The sequence below is a fragment of the Mytilus californianus genome, unplaced genomic scaffold, assembly GCF_021869535.1.
Source record: "Mytilus californianus isolate M0D057914Y unplaced genomic scaffold, xbMytCali1.0.p SCAF_3, whole genome shotgun sequence".
In the NCBI taxonomy this organism is placed as follows: Eukaryota; Metazoa; Mollusca; class Bivalvia; order Mytilida; family Mytilidae; genus Mytilus; species Mytilus californianus.
The window spans coordinates 127,657,543-127,677,869 of record NW_026262679.1 but is presented as its reverse complement, the minus strand read 5'-3'; the positions used below and the strand labels follow the sequence as shown (position 1 = coordinate 127,677,869).

Below are 20,327 nucleotides of genomic sequence, written 5' to 3'. Positions count from 1 at the left end.
TTTTCAGTAGTCTACATGTATCTTTACAACTTGCCAACGTCTAAATCATCCTTAAATAGCTAGAAATAAAACAGAAATAAATAGATATCAGCCATCAAAACCAAATTTAAAAAAAAAGAAGTTTCTTGACATTAAACTTTTGAAAAATAAGGAAGAATACCAACCTGACTTTTTTTGTTGATGTTTACCTCCAGCAATTTATATTTAAACCTATTTTATTCATAATGATAGGAATAGGATTGAGCAAAAGGCACAGTCATCAGACCATGGCCTCTTTTTCATGGTTCATTGCTCAATTATAAGCCTTCATGTTTAAGCCAGCTTCTGAGTGATTGTATTAAAGTCATAGGTAACCAAATTTGGTATGTAGAATCATTGAAAGATATACATGTCTGCCTGATGGAAAGACGACTGTTCAACGTCCAGTAGCAAGTAAAATGCATATTCAGGACTTGTTAATGTGATATGAATATGAACCCTGCATTGTACTCAACTGCCATGCTGAGCACAATAATTAATGTACAAGTACACAAGTAGCAGTCTCTAGGAAGAAATGTCACCCTTCCCCGTATACATTACTCTGACTCCATACTGCCCAGTCTGCTCATACTCCTAAATGCTGAGTGTTTAGATGAGAAGTAGCAAATACCAATTTTCTAAAGTCTTAGGTTTGACCCAGCAGCTGAGAATCAAATCCATGACCTTCCTCACTCCAAGGCAGTTCTGTCTGGAGGTTCTCTAACCATCTCATTTTCAGTTTCTTTGATAAGCAATAAGTTTTCCTGCTGAGATCATGTTTAACAGTTACTACTAGTCACAGATGTACTGTATTAGTATAGATATACTAGAATATGTGGAAGGTGTACATGAATGTTATAGGGGTCACATGCCATTGACCTATTTTTTTTTGGTTTGATGATTAGTTATGTTTTCATGCGAAATAGGTCAGTTTCTCAGTTTAACCACATGTAAGAGGTCAAATATATTTGGTCTACAGGCTCATTGCAGTTTGAACATTTTTATGTGAAAGGTATAATCTTGCCTATATGTCATTTCCATGGTTAAATAATCAAGTTGAGTTTTCATGCTTTTAGCGCTTCCTCAATTACTGCAAAGGTCAACTATATTTGGTCTATTGAATCATTCATTGTAAGATGACCATGTTCATATAAGAGGAATCGAATGACATGACCTCATTTTCTTGGTTCACTGATCAAAATTAAGTTCATATATCAGATATTTCAATTGACAAATCATATATTTTTTTTCCAATAGTTGATGTCAGATGTACATAGTCTTTTTGTAAGGGGTCATCTGATATGACCTTGTTTCCAAGGTTCATTGATCAAGCTCTCATGATGAGAATGTCTCAGCTACTTTAAATGATGGGTTCATTTACAATATTTGGTCTACAGAGTATTTTAAAGTGTACTTGACCATTGCAAGGGATCAATTGGATTAAAAAACGGATCCTGTGTCTAAGCTTTGCTTACATGGATCTGACAACACTTCTAAGTACTTTCTGTTCTGGTAATTTTTACATCAGTCAATGAAATTTCCGCCTTCAAATTTTTGAAGGTTTGTTTTAATCAGACAAAACCAGACGATCTCGAAAGTAGAACAGACTGATTCGTATCCTTATTAGCAAAGCTTGGACATAACAATGCCCTCTTGTAGTTTGATCCGATGACAGTTTAGTCCCAGTGTATTATTCTGTCATTATCATTTTTGCTACCAATTCATTCAGCTTGTCCACTGTAGTTAGTCTATTATTGTGTAATATATAGTTAGAGATAACATAGATGACTAATTATGCAAATGTATATATATGCCTGACATTTTAAAATAGTTTGCACGTTTCATGCAAAGTTTTGAAGTAAAGTCCATGAAGTATGTTGTATGCTGAAGAAATGAAATAGTATTTTTAAGTCTGCAGACTTTCATTAGGAGTTACAACTTTACACAGCTGTTGAAAAGAATGTTTTTTAATGGTAATCTGTATGGCACCATAACTGCTATATGTCACTCAATGAACACCAAATGGTGAATCTTAGAACAGGGTCCTCCTACAGATTTCTTGTACAGTTGAAAAGATGAGACCTTGAAAAGAAATTATTTGAATCATCAAATCGGAATCAAAAATTGTCTCTGGGGTCTTGCTCTTGTACTGTTCTAACAGAAACAGGCACATAAAGTACACTACAGCTCACATAGATTTTACCATTTCAACCTGTCTAAAGAGGGAGTAGGCAAAACTTTTAAATGTTCCATGTCCACCCTTTACAGTGGAAATTCCATTTCTTTTTTTCAAATTGATTATACAACTTAACTCAGAAAAATGAGAAAAGCTATTGTATTTGAAATGTTTTTACTGTCTGGTGGAAAATGCAACATAAATTTGACCTGTACTGTATGTGACAAGGCATATAAAAATATCTGTACAAAGAAATTGTTTTACATTTTATTTTGCTTTACGTTTTTTCTAAACCCTCAAGTTTAAACATGATTACTATATATGAAAATATCTATGAATAAATATATAACTATGCTTGACTACCATGACTACATGTAAACAAAATGAAATGACTTGACTACCATGACTACATGTAAACAAAATGAAATGACTTGACTACCATGACTACATGTAAACAAAATGAAATGACTTGACTACCATGACTACATGTAAACAAAATGAAATGACTTGACTACCATGACTACATGTAAACAAAATGAAATGACTTGACTACCATGACTACATGTAAACAAAATGAAATGACAAGTCTTTCTTGTGTTTATGTACATAACAAATAAAATTCAACAGCACAAATGTAAGGTTCATAATGGAAAATAACAAATCAATCAAAATCAAAAAATCGAAAATGTTCACTTATAGTCACTTTCAGGTGATCTACATGTGTACATAGATTTTTTAGATGTGTTTCTTAAACACCAGTAAATATTTGCCTATCCTGATTTTAAGTCAAGGGGCTTAAGAGCTTGTCTACTAGATCTCTAGATGTGTCTTATGCAGACAGATCATGAACTTGGCATTGCCTGTAAAAGGAAAATTAGCAGTTGTTTGTTTTGTAATTTTAAGCCAGGTGGCTAACTAATAAGGTTATCAGAACCAAAATCAACTGTTTAGAAACATAAAATAACATAAAAAACGTCAAGCATGATGTCAGAAGAACAATGGGAAAACAAAATGGCTCAGTATGTTGCTCCTATCAAATTTTCTATATTTTTTCTTTCTATATTCCTTTTTTACAAACTTATGAATTTTGCTATATAGACGGACTACATTGGTGATGGATTCACCAAGGGTTACTCCCCTTGTACTATCATTACGCATATTAACTTATATTTTGTATATTTCACCACAACCTGTCTTCTATTACTATAACTGAGTCATGTACATGTATTTTGGACATGTAAATCTTATTTTGTTACTACAAATAATATTCTGTTCTTCACAAATGTTCCACATCCTGATAAGTACTGTTACTTGTATGACTGAAATGAGTTATTCACAACTTTCTTAAAATCTCTACAGATAAGTTATACAATTTGAAGTTGATTCGACAAGATGTTTAACAAAATTTAACAATTACATAAAATATATGTGCTGAACAATTTTTCATTATTATTAACAATCAGTTTGTTAAGCATGTATGTAAGGATATAATATAAACCTTATAAGAACTCCTTTAAAAAAAAAATTTAATTTACAAAAAAATTTGCAAGCAGATAATCATTTAAAATCAACTAAATACTGTCTCTACACTCGATCTAACAAGAAATTTTACAAACTGCAGAACTTTTTGATCTGAAGAATGTTTCGAATGGTTTCAAATGAATTAACAATACATATAAACAATGTAAACTGGATTGCATTGCACAATCATCCATTAACATTAATTGCCATTTAAATTTTAAGTATTAATCTTTTCAAGATTTGATTAACAATTAAGATTTAAACATTATGTATTGTTAATTGACGTCAATCTATCTTTAATAATAAACAAATTTCAACTATTTAGATATTGCACAAATATGTTTTTGAATGAATGAAGCTGACATTTCTGGATAAGGAGGAGTATTCTCTTATGGATTACAACTATCCTATTGAAAATCAGAAATGAATGAACATGATGGAATCAGAGAATTTTTCATAAATTAAATACCATTGTATATTCTATGCATGATTTCTGTTCTGAACAACTAAGTAAGAGAATCCGTACCAACGTTTTAATGATTACTGACCAGAATGTAAATAACATAATAACAAAGCTTTGGTTAACTTCAGATTTCCATCATATGTCCATGGTAAACTTTGGAAACACCATATAATTAGTATATTTAGATACATTCAAATGTCATTGACTGTGCTTGCATCATATTTGTTCAACATAATAGTAATGAGCAGCATGTTAAATATTCTCTTATGTTACTCTAGTTTAAGCTATAGTTCTGATACGTTTAATAACAGAAAATTCTTAGTGCATAGTCTGCTCTAATCGTGTTGCAATACTCTGAGTAGAGAGAGCTCTGGTCTTAAAAAGTATATTTATGGAATACTTTAATGTTGATAGGAACACTCTTAATGTCAGAAATGAATTCCACCATTCTAAAAGCAATCAGTCTTCATCACCATCATTAAACAGTAAGTAGTCTTTTAATGTTGTTGGTATTTTCAATGTGCGAAGTTGTCCAATTCTTTTGACAGTGATTGTTTTTCTAACAGAAAATCTACACAAATGCTGAAGTGATCTAGGTGTCCTACACTCATTTTTAAACCATCGGACTTTCTCAAAATGATTTTGTGAATCTGCCATCATAAGACGTCGCCTTGTAGCTAGATCCATGTGCAGGCCTACAGTTGAAGGGCCAATCATTCTCACAGTGTCTGGACTTGGCAGAACAACCATTGTTTTCACAATATATTTCAATATAGATAAATCAGCGAATGGACTTCTAAGTTCTTGTGTCAGAAGACTAGCATGGTCAGCACCAGATATCTTGATGTCAACATTGGCACCATAAGCAATTAATAGTCTGGCCACTTCAGGTCGACGTTCCTGCATGTTGTTCTCATGGAAACATGCATAATGTAGAGGAGTGTAACCTGAAATGGTAATGTATGTTATTTATATAAAATATGTCAGTTACTTAAGAATTGAATGCTTCTTTTTGTAAATTCATTGGGGTGTAAAAGCGTTGACCGAAGTACATTTTTTATGAAGCGCGAAAGCGCTTCATTCTAAAAATTTGTAAGGGTTCCGCGGAACCCAGTGTCTCGCCTTCTTTTGCTGTTAATCGCAGGCTCAACAAAAATGAGAAAAAAAAATTAATAAAAATATTCCTCTCTATACAATCATTTGAATGTAAGTAGCTTCTGTCCAAGTTTGGTAAAAATCCAGGATAATTTATGAATCTAATAAATGTTTTAAAACCTTAAACTGCAGACTGTATGTAATGTTGACTGGAAGAATCAAAGCACTGTAAGCGCTGTAGGCAGTTAACCAAAAACCAAGGCAAACATAATTATAAAAACTGGCTATGTTGCTTCATTTTTTTTAAGATTTAAAAGAACAAACATTAAACATTCATATATTGTGCATTTATGTTCATTTAATGAATTAATTATTAAGGCAAATAATTCATATTTTATCAAGGTTTTCCAAAGCAATGCATATATCAAGTATATTTTTAATGGTCATGTGTCTGCAGTGGTACAAGTTCGAAATGATTGCAATTGTTCTAGTTGATAGTTAACGTTGGTAATAGTTGACTGTTAGTAGTTCAAGTTGACTTAGTACGAGCTTGTAATAGTATGCATGGACTTGCTTCCCTGGAAAGAAAACTGAGTTTGTGTTCTACAGTGCAAAAGTTATGAGACACAAATCAGACAAATGTTTACTACTACGGGGATCAAAGGTGAGGTCTGACTGACCTGCCCATAGTAAATGTAAATAACCCCCGCCTTCACCCCAAGTCCATGATGTCTAAGTTTGGAATAAAATGACAGGTGATTATAATAAAGTTGGTCAAACATTCTTGGGCTTGAAAGATATGTTTTCTTTAAAATGAGCCATATTAATATGAAATTTTTTATAGAACCAGAAATTATTCAAAATATAATTAAGGTAAATTCTTTAAACCTACTCATTTTTTGCATCAATAAAATTTTATAATAAACAAGAAATAATTGTAACAGAATGCTGTTACGAAGTCTCCCAAACAAAGCTCCCATAATTATTCATTCCCATGGTCGCCTGACATTGGGCAAAGTCTAGTACACATTGATTAGGTCTAGTAAAGTGATATGCATATGTGATGCCTATGAGATTGACCTTGTATGTCATTCAAATCTGTTTGAAATGACGAACAGGAATGAATATGGTTTAGGAGTTGGTATCTCAAACTTTTACAAGTTCTTAAAACACACACAAGAGGGGATGGGGTGACCTTAGGGACTACCCCTATATTTCATTTGATTTTTTATGTTGTCCCATACATGAATATATATATGGTTTAGGGGTGGGGATCTCGGCCGTTATCAAGTTTTCAAACAGGAGGGGGTGGGGTGACCCCAGTGACTTCCCCTATATTTCATTTGATTTGTTATATTGCCAAATACATGAGTATTTATGGTTTAGGGGTGGGGATCTCATCTGTTTCCAAGTTATCAAACAGGACAATATTTCATTTGATAAGTTCTGCTGTCCCATACATGAATATATATGGTTTAATTTAGAGGTCGGGATCTCGACTGTTTCCAAGTTCTCAAACAGGAGGGGTGGGGTGACTGCAGGGACTCCCCTATATTTCATTTGATTTGTTATATAGTCCCATACATGAATATATATGGTTTCGGGGTGAGGATCTCGACCGTTTCCAAGTTCTCAAACAGGATGGTTTACAGTGACCATAGGACCTGCCCCTATATTTCATTTGATTTGTTATATTGTCCCATACATGAATATATATGGTTTAGGGTGGGGATCTCGACCGTTTTCAAATTCTCAAACAGGAAGGGGTAGAGTGGCCCCAAGCACTCAACCTATATTTCATATGATTTGTTATATTGTCCCATACATGAATATATATGGTTAAGGGGTGGGGATCTCGACCGTTTCCAAGTTCTCAAACAGGAGGGGTGGGGTGACCCCCAAGGACTCCCCCTATATTTCATTTCATTTGTTATATTGTCACATACATGAATATGTATGGTTTATGGGATCATTATTTTTTTGTATGCTCCAATGAACAAATTATGTCTTTAAGAGAAAGGTATATACCTACATATTACACACAAAATCCTTCCCAATTGAAACTTACTGGTCTATTATCACACTGTAACGTGCCACTGCTAACAAAAGTGTGCATGTTTCTAAGACATATTGAAAAAATATTTTCATAATACAAAGCATGTTACAATAACTTCATATCCACGTTGCAATTAAGAATTTTGCAAACAAATCAACCAAATATGGTTTATTTCAATTTTATTGTATGATATCACTTATTTATTTATTGTGTGTCTTGCTTGTAAATGTATAAGTATATATGTAATTGTTAATGTATAATTGTTATCCTCTTGTAGCACCATACGTGTGCTTAAGTTTAAATAAATTGTCTTGTCTTGTCTTGGGATCTTGACCGTCTCCAAATTCTCAAACAGGAGGGGTGGGGTGACCGCAGGGACTCCCTCTATATTTCATTTGATTTATTATATTGTCCCATACATGAATATATTTGGTTTAGGGGTGGGGATCTCGACCATTTCAAAGTTCCCAAACAGGAGGGTTGGGGTGACCCCAGGGACTCCCCTGTATTTCATTTGATTAGTTATATTGTCCCATACATGAATATATATGGTTTAGGGGTGGGGATCTCGACTGTTTCCAAGTTCTCAAACAGGAGGGGTGGGGTAACCCTAGGGACTTCCCCCTATATTTCATTTGATTAGTTATATAGTCCCATACATGAATATATATGGTTTAGGAGTGGGGATCTCATCCGTTTCAAAGTTATCAAACAGGAGGGGGTAGAGTGACCCAAAGGATTCCACCTATATATCATATGATTTGCTTACATTCAGGTATCATATAATCTAGTTGCACTATTTGTGAAAACAAAGTAAGAAACTTCCAGCTATTTTAACTGACCCTTCAAAATTGAGAAAAAAATTGCAGTAATATGTTTACACTTTAAAAGCATCTTACATGCATTATCAACATTTATCACTGATAAAGAAGATTTATACTGTCACCAGGAACATATATATTGTTAGATATACTGTTCCCAGCTGTCACATTGTATTGGATTTGGACATTAAAATTTGTCAGAAAGTAATTTTGAGTTTCTGTATCAAATATTTTTTGCTTTTTCTTTCTTTTACATATATCTTTTGGTTTCCATTTCTAGTGTTTATATTTATTTACCATGCATAGATGTATTTTGTCACCTGCCTGAAATTTTTTTTTTTCTAGTTGATCTCCAAAACCCGGAATTACCCTTATCCGCTTCCGGAATCGGACCCGATATTGTAATTGTCTACACGGCATCCATTGTTTTTCGATGTTGTTTTTGTCAGTCAGATACGATTTTACTCGAATTTACACATTACTTGTCGGCGATTATCTGTATAAAGCTAGCGGTTGAACAAAATGAACATCGCTGTTATGAATAATAAAGATGAAAATACGTTTTGAGATCGTTTATTTAGAGACTTTGGTAAAAAGGTTTGCAAAGTTATTTTAATTTCTTTCAAGTGAAAGGTCCGTCGGGCGTAGCTAGTAACCAAGTCGAGAGTCCGATTGCAAAAGTGGAAGGTCGCGGACCTCGGACCACCGCTAATTTGAACCCCTGCCTCCAAATTGAAATGATACGAAAATTTCGTCTTCTAATTTGAAATTGCCGCCAACAGCATGAACAGTTGAACTTATTAATAGACTACTGACGTAGTTGTACCACGTATTGACGACAAACAATATTCCTACGACTTTTGCCATTTGGGAAATCTAAACTACTTGTCTTTAAAGATTTTCGGCGATTAAATATTTCATACAATTGTTCTTTGACATCTTAGCCAAAAGCACAGGGGATAATAAACTACATAAGGATTCCTAATGTGCTCTACTTCCTATGTGCAACTTCAAAACTTTTGGGCGGTTCGACGATCATTTAAGGATTTTTCTGGTCATATTTTTGTAATCCAGAATTAAAAGTATGAAAAAACTATTCAATTAGTTATAAATAACATTATATCCAGGTAGATAATAACAATGGCACGTATTTCAGCATTTATTGGGTAGAACACAAATCTAGGGTGCTCGCATAAGGCAGCTTAACTGCCTAAAAACTAAGTCCATTTATAAGTAAAATACGGAAAAAATGGAACAAAATTTTATCAAAATTTCCTTCTAGATACTAGCTTTTGATCATAAACAAGCTTCTGTCCAAGTGCGGTACAAATCCAGGATAGTTTAAGAAAGTTGTTAAAATTTTAAAAACTTTAACCACAGAGTGAATGTAATGTTAACTGGCAGAAAAACTAAGTCCATTTATAAGTAAAATACGGAAAAAAAGGATTTTTTTTTTACAAAATTTACTTCTGGATACTATCTTATGATCATAAACAAGCTTCTTTCCTAGTTTGGTAGAAATCCAGGATAGTTTAAGAAAGTTATTAAAATTTGAAAAACTTTTAACCACAGAGTGAATGTAATGTTTCCTGGCAGAAAAACTAAGTCCATTTATAAGTAAAATACGGAAAAAATGGAATTTTTTTTTTACAAAATTTACTTTTGAATATAATCTTATGATCATAAACAAGCTTCTGTCCAAGTTTGGTAGAAATTCAGGATAGTTTAAGAAAGTTATTAAAATCTGAAAAAGTTTAACCACAGAGTGAATATTTGTGGACGCCGCCGACGACAACGACGCCGACGGAATGTAGGATCGCTATGTCTCGCTTTTTCGACAAAAGTCGAAGGCTCGACAAAAATGTACGCACAGTCAAGGCTTTTACAACCCTATGAAATTACTAAAAGAAGCATTCAATACTTATAATTACATTTTTTAGCTATGATCATGAAAACACAATTACTAACATTTTTTTCTTTTATTTACCTGTGCACTTTATTGTGGAAACGTGTGTCATCATGTATGTTACAATTCATGAAATTCATTTTGAAATGAAGAATGACGCGAGATTGCTGTAAGCCAATCAAACTAACGTATAATAATGAAACATACATCTAATGTAATTATATAGAATTAATAATAAATTCTAATTTTGATGTTTACATATTTTTTCTTATCCTATCTTATCATGAAATTAATCTGCGTTATTTCAGCATAATTTGCTTTTTGTATGTGAATCAAACCTTGAGCGGAAATACTCATCTTTGCTGAAGATGTGGTTTGTCTTACTAGCAGAAGAGTCTTATGTATACTATATAGAAGGGAATGGGGGGAGGGGGGTAGAGGTGAGCAGCTGAGACATCTAGTACCGCCCCTTTTCATATATTTTGAATACCGGTATTTAAAAATACATATTTATCATATTACATGTAAAAGTAAAGTACACTATTTCATGGAGTTCAAATAAGTTTGACAAATATCTGAGGCATTTACAACTCTGGTTTTAATCACATCTTAAAAATAAATACTTACTTTCTCACCTTTGGCATATATCATAAAGCTTGAAATAGTGACCTATTCCAGCGGCTCATCTCTACCACTCAGTACATATTAAGTTCCCCCCACCCCCCTTCTTATATCTTATAAACATTTTTTTTTGTAACTCCAGAGAAGTTTTATTTCTGAATATACCTCTATTTATGTTTTTTATACTCATTATGATGGAAAGGTTTTCAATTATTTCATCCCCCTCTTTTATTTATCTTGCCACTGGACGTTAAGCAACCAACAATCAATCAATCAATCAATCTTTTATTTATCTCCGATGGATATGTACTGGATTATATTCCTTTTATTTATCACCCATGGACATGGACTGGATTATTTACCTTTTATTTATCACCCATGGACATGGACTGGATTATTTACTTTTTATTTATCTCCCATGGACATGTATTGGATTATTTACCTTTTATTTATCACCCATGGACATGGACTGGATTATTTACCTTGTGAATCTGGAATATTAACATCTGTGTTGTAACCATTTGCTACCAGTTCACGTAAAACTGGCATAGAGAAGCCCTCACCAGCTTTGACAGCCAAATGCAGTGGACTAAAACCTGCAGCATTTAGATGATTAACATCTGAACCTCGTTTTAGAAGTGCTCTTATGCAGGTCACCAGCTTATGTTTCACACATTCATGTAAAGGTGTGTTACCTGAAAGTAGTGAAGAACAAATTAAAAAAAACCAATGAAAAGCCATAGAAGAAAATACTAGTATGTACAGATTTTTTGGGAAGGACATTTTAAGTCTTTCTTTTGTTTACGAGGGAAGAATTTTCAGACATAATCTGCATGTCGAAGAATTCAAATTATTCCACATACTGTAAACTACTCTGCTTAGTTTTAAAATTAGGAAAAAATTATGTCAACATGTTTTATGGTACGGACACAGGCATGACAGGTATATACCATTAACTCATTTAAAATAACTTTATCTAATTTTACAAATCAGAACCATATATACCATGATATACTGTTCCTTTCTATGAAGAATGAGGAATTCAAATAATAGAACAAACTTATTTACGCTTAACCCTTTTTAGCCAACTGCACAGCAAGTTATTTTCAGGATTTTCTCATTTTCATGATGTATTTATATAAGGGAAGATCTAAATTTTACATATTCACGATGATTTCTATTCGCTTTGTTTTCTACTCTGGCAAATTGCAAAAAATAAATTGTCCACGAAAATAAGTTGGTTTACAGAAATAAAATAACATTTTACCAATTTCTTGTCCTGGGCCTGAACCTGTTCCTTTCACTGGCAAAGATAAAATGTCCTTCCAGATAGCATTATTTAAATGAGCATGGACACAGTCTTCAAATGCAGCTGCTGCAGCTAAATATAGACTGGTCCTGCCATACTCATCAACAGCATTGTAATCTGCACCATGCCATATCAATGCCTTCACACATTCTAAATGGTTGTGAACAGAGGCTAAATGCAGTGGTGTTGTACCTCCTGGGTGTGGAAAGGCTGCAATATTAAGGTTTAAATTAATACATGTAATCCGACATAAATCAGGACTTGCAAATCATTTTTTTCTCTGATGTAAATTTTATGCAATTATAAGAAATCATTTGTACTTGTCATATATATCATGTATAATTTGCACCACATGTACTATGCAATTTAGCATTTGTACTTGTCATGTACTACGCAATTAAGAGAATCGTTTGTACTTATCATGTAGGTATAAATTTGTTCTTCATGAACTAAGACACTAAAGTTATGTTTTCATGCTAAATTGTAATTTTTAATTTCGAAGGATTTAGCTAGTTCTATATATAAATCCTTGGAATTTCAGAGGAATAAAATGATAAAATTATTAGTTTTTAGTTTTAGATACATTATTTTTTTTATAAGTTGTTATTGGCTTTGAACTAGCTGTCAGTAACTGCTAGTACTCTCACATCTGTAATTTGTGTCTTTTTTGTTGTGAGGGATGTCAAAATTCCCTGCCACATCCTGTCTGTGTTTTTTTTAGTAGATTTTTCTGCTTTGAATTAATCTGATGAGTTAAGCAATTTTCAACTGATGTTTATACAGTGTAGTTTGTCTTACGTTCTACTGTAACACCATTGTCCCAAGTTAGGGGAGGTTTTGGCACCAGCAAACATGTTCAAACCCACTACATACTATATGTGCCTGTCCCAAGTCAAGAACCTATAAATGAGTGGTTGTTGTTTATTGCTGTTTCTCATATAGCTTTTTTGTTTATTGTTTAGTAGTTTGTTCTTGTGTTATGCCGTTACACCACGGTCCCAGGTTAGTCACCTTCAAACATGTTTAACCCAGCCACATTCTTTATGTGCCTGTCCCAAGTCAGGAACCTGTAGTTCAGTGGTTGTCGTTGGTTCATGTCTGTCATATTTGTTTTTTTTCGTAAATTGTTTAGTTATAAATTAGGCTGTGTGTTTTCTCTATTGAATTGTTTCACATTTTTCATAATGCGGCCTTAAATTATAGCAGACTATACGATACGGTTTTCCTGATTGTTGAAGGCCATATGGTTTGCATACATCCAATATATTTTGGTGGATAGTTGTCTCACTGGCAATCATACAACATCTCCTTATATCTATGATCCTTGAAAAAGTTTATGACGACGACTGACACAAAGTGATGGTAATACCTCACATGGCCCTATGGGGGGTAGATGGCTTAAAAGGGTTTGAATCAAATGTTGGTCATTTAGATTTTATTGATATTGTTTTTATATATACCAAGGATATTTTTTACAAATTTTCAATTATAAAAAATATATCATCTTTTCACTTTTAATACTGGTTATGACTTTCAGCTTTGAAAAACATGTTATTTTATATCTTATGAATTTTCATGTATTCTTAGAAATTTGTTAACACTCAGCTTTTAATTTTAAAGAAATCTTTAGGTTCAAATTATTATACATGTATGATATATATATATATAACTGCTGAAATTTCACACATAACCATGAATTAATATTGTTTTTACAGGAAACTTCAAGTATTTCACACATCCCTGGAATACAAGTGTTTTTTGGTGGATTAACTGTTATGCAATATATCAGTAATACATATAAATCTATTATCCATGTTTTTTAAAACAAATTCCCTGGGTCAAACAATGTCAATCAATATTTGTATATTCATGTCAGTAAAAATCTAAACAACTTAACAAAGTTTACATATGTACTAGAATTGTTTAGATTAGTTATTTAAATTACACACCAAGATGTAGCCAAGAGTACTGAAAGTGGCGTTTAACAGCAAATATCAATCTAGCAATCTAGCACTGGAATTATCACACTCAATTTTTTAACATGTCCAAAACCACATAAAAACCTTTTTGGAAATTTAATAAATGATTTGCTGATACTTGAATTCTCAGTTGCATTTTATTGTACATCTATATGAAAAGAACTAAACTATTCTTGATACATGGTGTAATTGAAGTTCAACTCTAGTCCTGGTCCAACTTACTGTTAATTCAGAAAATTTTGTTTTTCTATTATTAAGAAAATTGTGCCAAAAAAGGTATGGCAAAAATAAACAAGAATGCACATGCTGAAATGTCTCACCTGTTTTCCTGACCATTGATTTTATGTTGAAAGTCTTTAAGATAAAGGTTTTACTACAAGTATCACATAAACTTAACATTTCTAAAGATCCATGACAATGAGGTCAAGGTCAGATAAAAACTGTCACACAGACATGTACACCTTAAAATTATTCCATACACCAAATATAGTTGACCCATTGCTTATGGTAATATGCAACAATGAACTATGAAAATGAGGTCAAGGTCAGTTGACACCGGCTAGACAGACATGTACACCTTACAATCATTCCATAAACCAAATATAGTTGACGTATTGCTTATAGTACTTGAAAAACAGACCAAAACACAAAAACTTAACATTGACCAATGAACCATTAAAATGAGGTCAAGGTCAGATGAGACCAGCTAGACAGACATGTACACCTTACAATCATTCCATACACCAAATATAGTTGACCTATTGCCTACAGTACTTGAAAAACAGACCAAAACACAAAAAATTAACAATGACCAATGAACCATGAAAATGACGTCAAGGTCAGATGAAACCTGCCAGTCTGACATGTACCCCTTACAACCATACCTTACACCACATATAGTTGACCTGCTGCTTGTAGAATCTGAGAAACGGACCTAATCATGTAACTTTAACCTTGATCACTGATCCATGAATTGAGGTCGAGGTCAGGTTAACCCTGTCTGACGGACATGTAGACATTGCAAGGAACCCATATACAAATATACATGTAGTTATCCTATTACTCATAATAAGTGAAAAATTCACATGACAAAAAAACTAATTTTTTTTCAAGCAGTCACTGAACCATGAAAATGAGGTCAAGGACAATGGGCATATGACAGACGGAAACCTTGTAACATATGGTATCTGCATACAAGGAATGAAGCATCCAGGTCTTCTACCTTCTGAAATATAAAGCTTTATACTAATAGTTTACGCCACCGCCGGATAGTAATACCTATGTCTCGCATACTGCGACTTTCGTCACAGGCGAGAAAAAAAAATTCATTCTTAATTTTAATTTCATTATTTGTATGCAGAAATTTACTGAAATCGAAAACAATTAATCTCCCATTATTGTCAGTTGTTCAAAAATCACAATAATAAATACAATGTACACTATAAATTTCTAAATTTACAGTATTTCATATATGTACGGTAATTATATAAATTGATTCGAGATGGATCACTAAAAAATCAGAAATTATGAGAAAAGCAGTCTTATATAGACAACTAACAGGGTTGTCCATAATTGTTCAGAGATGTAATAATTTTCCAAAGGATTGTAATATATAGGAAATTGTCAAAATAAAATTTGATATAACTTTTGTCATACAAATTCTGACAAAATGACAAAAGTTTCTGAAGCATTCTGAAATTATCCTTAGGGAACGAAATAAAGTCACAATATAAAAGAAACAAGAGCCATATAGCAGACAAGCCCTACAAGGAAAACAAATATCATTTTTACCACATGTCCTGTTGAATAAATAAACAAGAAAATAATTAATATTTGGCAGGCCAATTTTTGAACAAGGACTGGGGGAGCACTACAAAATGTAACTTAGTCATACAAAGTCACCCTATTTCCAATTTTTAGATTTTCACATTTAGATAGTTTTAGCTATTAAAAGTACATGTCACACCAGCCCCCTTTAAATGGAGCTAAATATATGGTTAATGCAAAGATGTTTTACAGGTCCTAATCCTAACATTGCCTTGGGGCCCCCTCCCCACCCTAACTTTGAAAACCCTAGATCCTCAACTAAGCAAAATGGGTCAGGTAAAGTTCTGGAACAAAAGAGAACTTTAAATTTGTACAGATTAGGAACACTTACCTGTATATGAGCCATATTTGGAGTACTTAGTTCCAATGTTACAATCAGCACCACCCTCTAACAATAGTTCTACACATCTAACATGGCCTCCTTCAGCTGCCATGTGAAGTGCTGTTACATCAAATCGGTCCCCAGCATTGATATCAGCTAAATTACAAAATGTAAGAATGATGCTTACAACATTGTATAATGCTAAAGACACTTTTGTTAATTTACATTGTATTTGTTTATAAATGTAGAAAAGTTCTGTCATTTCATCTCTCGGATGAGTCTTAGCATTTCATTTACATGATATACTTAATGTTAATTGGACAAAATGATAATTGGACATACAAAATTATCTGCCGGATTGGCATAACAATTTCTTAAATTAAAAATCACATACATGCATACATGTACCATTATAAAATTTTTCACAAAAACAAACAAAGGAAAAGTTTCTTTCATGAAAATTTGAATAAACTGCTGACACAGAGATATGTCTCGTGTTTTTGTAATTTTGATAGTATCATGCAAATATGGAATCCAAATGGCAATATTTATTTAAACCAGTAAACTATGCAATAAATTCAAAGTCAATAAACATGACTTAAGGTGCAGGACCAAATAACCATAGAAATGAGAAATGCCCATGCTTATAGAACTGCATACCAAATACCATTGACTTATCATAAGTGGTTCACTTTACATTAACCTTAACACAAAATTTAACTTGTAAACAATGTAAAAGTTTCAGTCAATGACCCATGATCATGATGATGAGGTGGTGGGGCAATATAATCTTCATGGAAAAGAGACATTCAAATGCTAAAACAACATTACACTGAACTGAATACCAACTATCATTGACCTACCACTAGTGGTTCCCCATAAACTGACCTAATCACAAACTAATACATGTAAAATAATCAAAAGTTTCAAAGTCAATAGACCATGACTGAGGGAGCTGGGCCAAATAATCTCCATGGAAATGAGATATGCCTATGCTAATACAACTGCATACTATGTATCATTGACCTATCACTAGTGGTTACCAATAAACTGACCTGATAAACAAACTTATACATTGTTGATGCCTCTGCTGCCGGTAACAGCATACCTAAAACTCACTTTTTTACTGCGTCAAGGTGAAACAACTAGAGGCTCTAAAGAGCCTGTGTCGTTCACCTTGGTCTATGTGCATATTAAACAAAGGACACAGATGGATTCATGACAAAATTGTGTTTTGGTGATGGTGATGTGTTTGTAGATCTTACTTTACTGAACATTCTTGCTGCTTACAATTATCTCTATCTATAATGAACTTGGCCCAGTAGTTACAGTGGAAAATATTTTGTAAAAATTTACAAAAATTTACAAAATTTATGAAAATTGTAAAAAATTGACTATAAAGGGCAATAACTCCTTAACAATTTTGGTCATGTTGACTTATTTGTAGATCTTACTTTGCTGTACATTATTGCTGTTTACAGTTCTCTATCTATAATAATATTCAGGATAATAACCAAGAGCTGCAAAATTTTCTTTAAATTACCAATTCAGGGGCAGCAACCCAACAACGTGTTGCCTGATTGGTCTGAAAATTCAGGGCAGATAGATCTTGACCTAATGAACAATTTTATCCTAGTCAGATTTGCTCAAAATGCTTTGGTTTCAGAGATATGAGCCAAAAACCGCATTTTACCCTATGTACTATTTTTTAGCCATGTCGGCCATCTTGGTTCGCAGGCGGGGTCATCCGACACATTTTTTAAACTAGATACCCTAATGATGACTGTGGACAAGTTTGGATAAATTTGTCTTAGTAGTTGCAGAGGAGAAGATTTTTGTAAAAGATTATAAAATTTACGAAAAATGGTTAAAAATTGACTATAAAGGGCAATAACTCCTTAAGGGGTCATCTGACCATTTTGGTCAAGTTGACTTATTTGTAGATCTTATTTTGCTGAACATTATTGCTGTTTACAGTTTATCTCTATCTATAAAAATATTCAAGATAATAACCAAAAACGGCAAAATTTCCTTAAAATTAACAATTCAGGGGCAGCAACCCAACAACGGGTTGTCCGATTCATCTGAAAATTTCAGGGCAGATAGATCTTGACCTGATAAACAATTTTACCTCTGTCAGAATTGCTCTAAATGCTTTGGTTTCAGAGATATAAGCCAAAATCTATATTTTACCCCTATGTTCTATTTTTAGCCATGGCGGCCATCTTGGTTGGTTGGCTGGGTCACCGGACACATTTTTTAAACTAAATACCCCAATGATGAATGTGGCCAAGTTTGGTTAAATTTGGCCAAGCAGTTTCAGAGGAGAAGATTTTTGTAAAAGTTAACGGACGACGGACGCCAAGTGATGAGAAAAGCTCACTTGGCCCTTTGGGTCAGGTGAGCTAAAAATTGTCCAAGAGATCGATCATGTAAGCTTTTAGTACAATCTCTTGATTAGTCCAATATTTTCAAACTCTCAAGTCGTGTGCTACTAGACATGCTCATTTTCATTTTTTGGGGGAAGAAAGGGTGTTGGGGTAGTTTCAATTCAGGGAGTCAGTAAATCTATAATTTTAGCATTGAGTTATCTACCTTTGTCTATTAACATTTTCAAAAGAAATTTCAGTTTCTGAATTAATATCTGGAATTGGTTGATAATACTCAACATGAAATATAAAGAAAAATTGAATGAATAGTATGTATACAAAATTTCAACTTTCTTTGGATGTCTGGAAGCTGTACTTCTGAATTATGTCTTCAAAGTTTATGATTGTTCTTCCATACATGTATATTCAATGAGAAACAGAAATTTCATTTAAAAATTGAGATAACTTTTTATACCCTGATAGGGCATTCATGAACAGTATATCATGTATAATTAGCCTGATCACACTGAATGTATATTATGTTTATGTATATATTATAGCTGTGCAAAAACAAAATGAAAATTTACAGGCAACAACTTTGATTTTACCAATTTTCTGGATACATGATTGTTTAAGATATTTCAGAGGGATCAATCTAACAACTTTTATGACATTTCTGTAACATTATTTAACCAAAAGTTGCTAGTATTTTTATTAGTTTTAAGCAATTGCAAATGCTCTTTTGAATATGTTCACTGAAAAAAAATCAATATGAAATTAAGACTTTTAGCACTTTACATTTACATCCCATTAGGATGGGGTTACCTACATGTACTTGACAATTAACAATAGTTTTTGATCAAATATTGTAAACAATAAATATTTTTCTCTGTTTGTGGCTACAAATTAATGTAATGGTATAGGCGGGTGGTAGAGTGTATTTTGTGCAACATGTTTACAGTTTTCATTTCATGTGTTTTCATACTGGAACTTGGAAGCTCACTTTTCCCCAGGTTTTATGCAAATTAAAGAAAAAAGAAATGTGCAAGTTATTATTTCGATTTTTAGTTCATAGTGAAATGGCCATTTTATTTCCTGTTATACTGTGCTTATACATGTCTCCCCTCTCCACCTATGTCATATATCAATGTATATATCAGATACAATGTACATGTAGCGCTGCTAAATAAAATACCTGTGTGAGCCTAACAATACAATATTAAAAAGAATATTTGACGCTAAGGGTAATGCATAGAGAAAATGAGATGTTTGATGGTAAATGCCGTTCTTAACCTGTTAAATAAACATATTTGGATGAGTCAATGGTCCCAACCTGTGCAAATTTACAGAACCTGTTTAAAATAACTGTAAGAATGAATTATTTGAGTATAGATTTACACAATTTAAAAAGCATTCAATCGTATATACCTTCATTTTCTATAAGAACCTGTGTCAATTCATGAAAGCCTCCCGATGCAGCGTTTTGTAGAGGTGTGTTGTAGTTCTCAGAAGCATAAAACAGACTCCTGTTATACTCCTTGGCATCAGGTGATGCTCCTCTTTGTAACAGTTGCTTGACTCTCTCTATTCTGCCATTTTTTGCAGCAACCACTAAATGTTTTTCTAACTCCTGCTTTCCCATTGAATCAAAGTCAATATCTTCTTCGTTTTCATTGTTTTCGCTTTCGTTGTTGTTCTGATTTCCTTCGGTGTCCTCCATTTTCACGAAGTTGTGTAATTCACAAAACCGATACCGATATGACCATGTTTTCTCCGGTTTTTTGCTTGTGAATAAAATGCTTGAGGGCATACCACTCAAATCTGTTAATCTTTCAGAAACACGA

The 20,327-nt window shown here is 33.1% G+C and overlaps 1 protein-coding gene across 1 annotated transcript; it reads right to left on the bottom strand.

Moving 5' to 3' along the window:
- Positions 1 to 2,449: 2,449 nt before the first annotated feature.
- Positions 2,450 to 20,229, bottom strand: LOC127736159 (ankyrin-1-like). The gene is made up of 5 exons (XM_052246714.1): positions 19,912 to 20,229; positions 16,124 to 16,270; positions 11,945 to 12,196; positions 11,160 to 11,372; positions 2,450 to 5,125 (listed from the first exon to the last, which is right to left on the bottom strand). The coding sequence occupies exons 1-5, from the start codon at positions 20,201 to 20,203 to the stop codon at positions 4,638 to 4,640; spliced, it is 1,392 nt and encodes a 463-aa protein (XP_052102674.1). The 5' UTR covers positions 20,204 to 20,229; the 3' UTR covers positions 2,450 to 4,637.
- Positions 20,230 to 20,327: the final 98 nt, after the last annotated feature.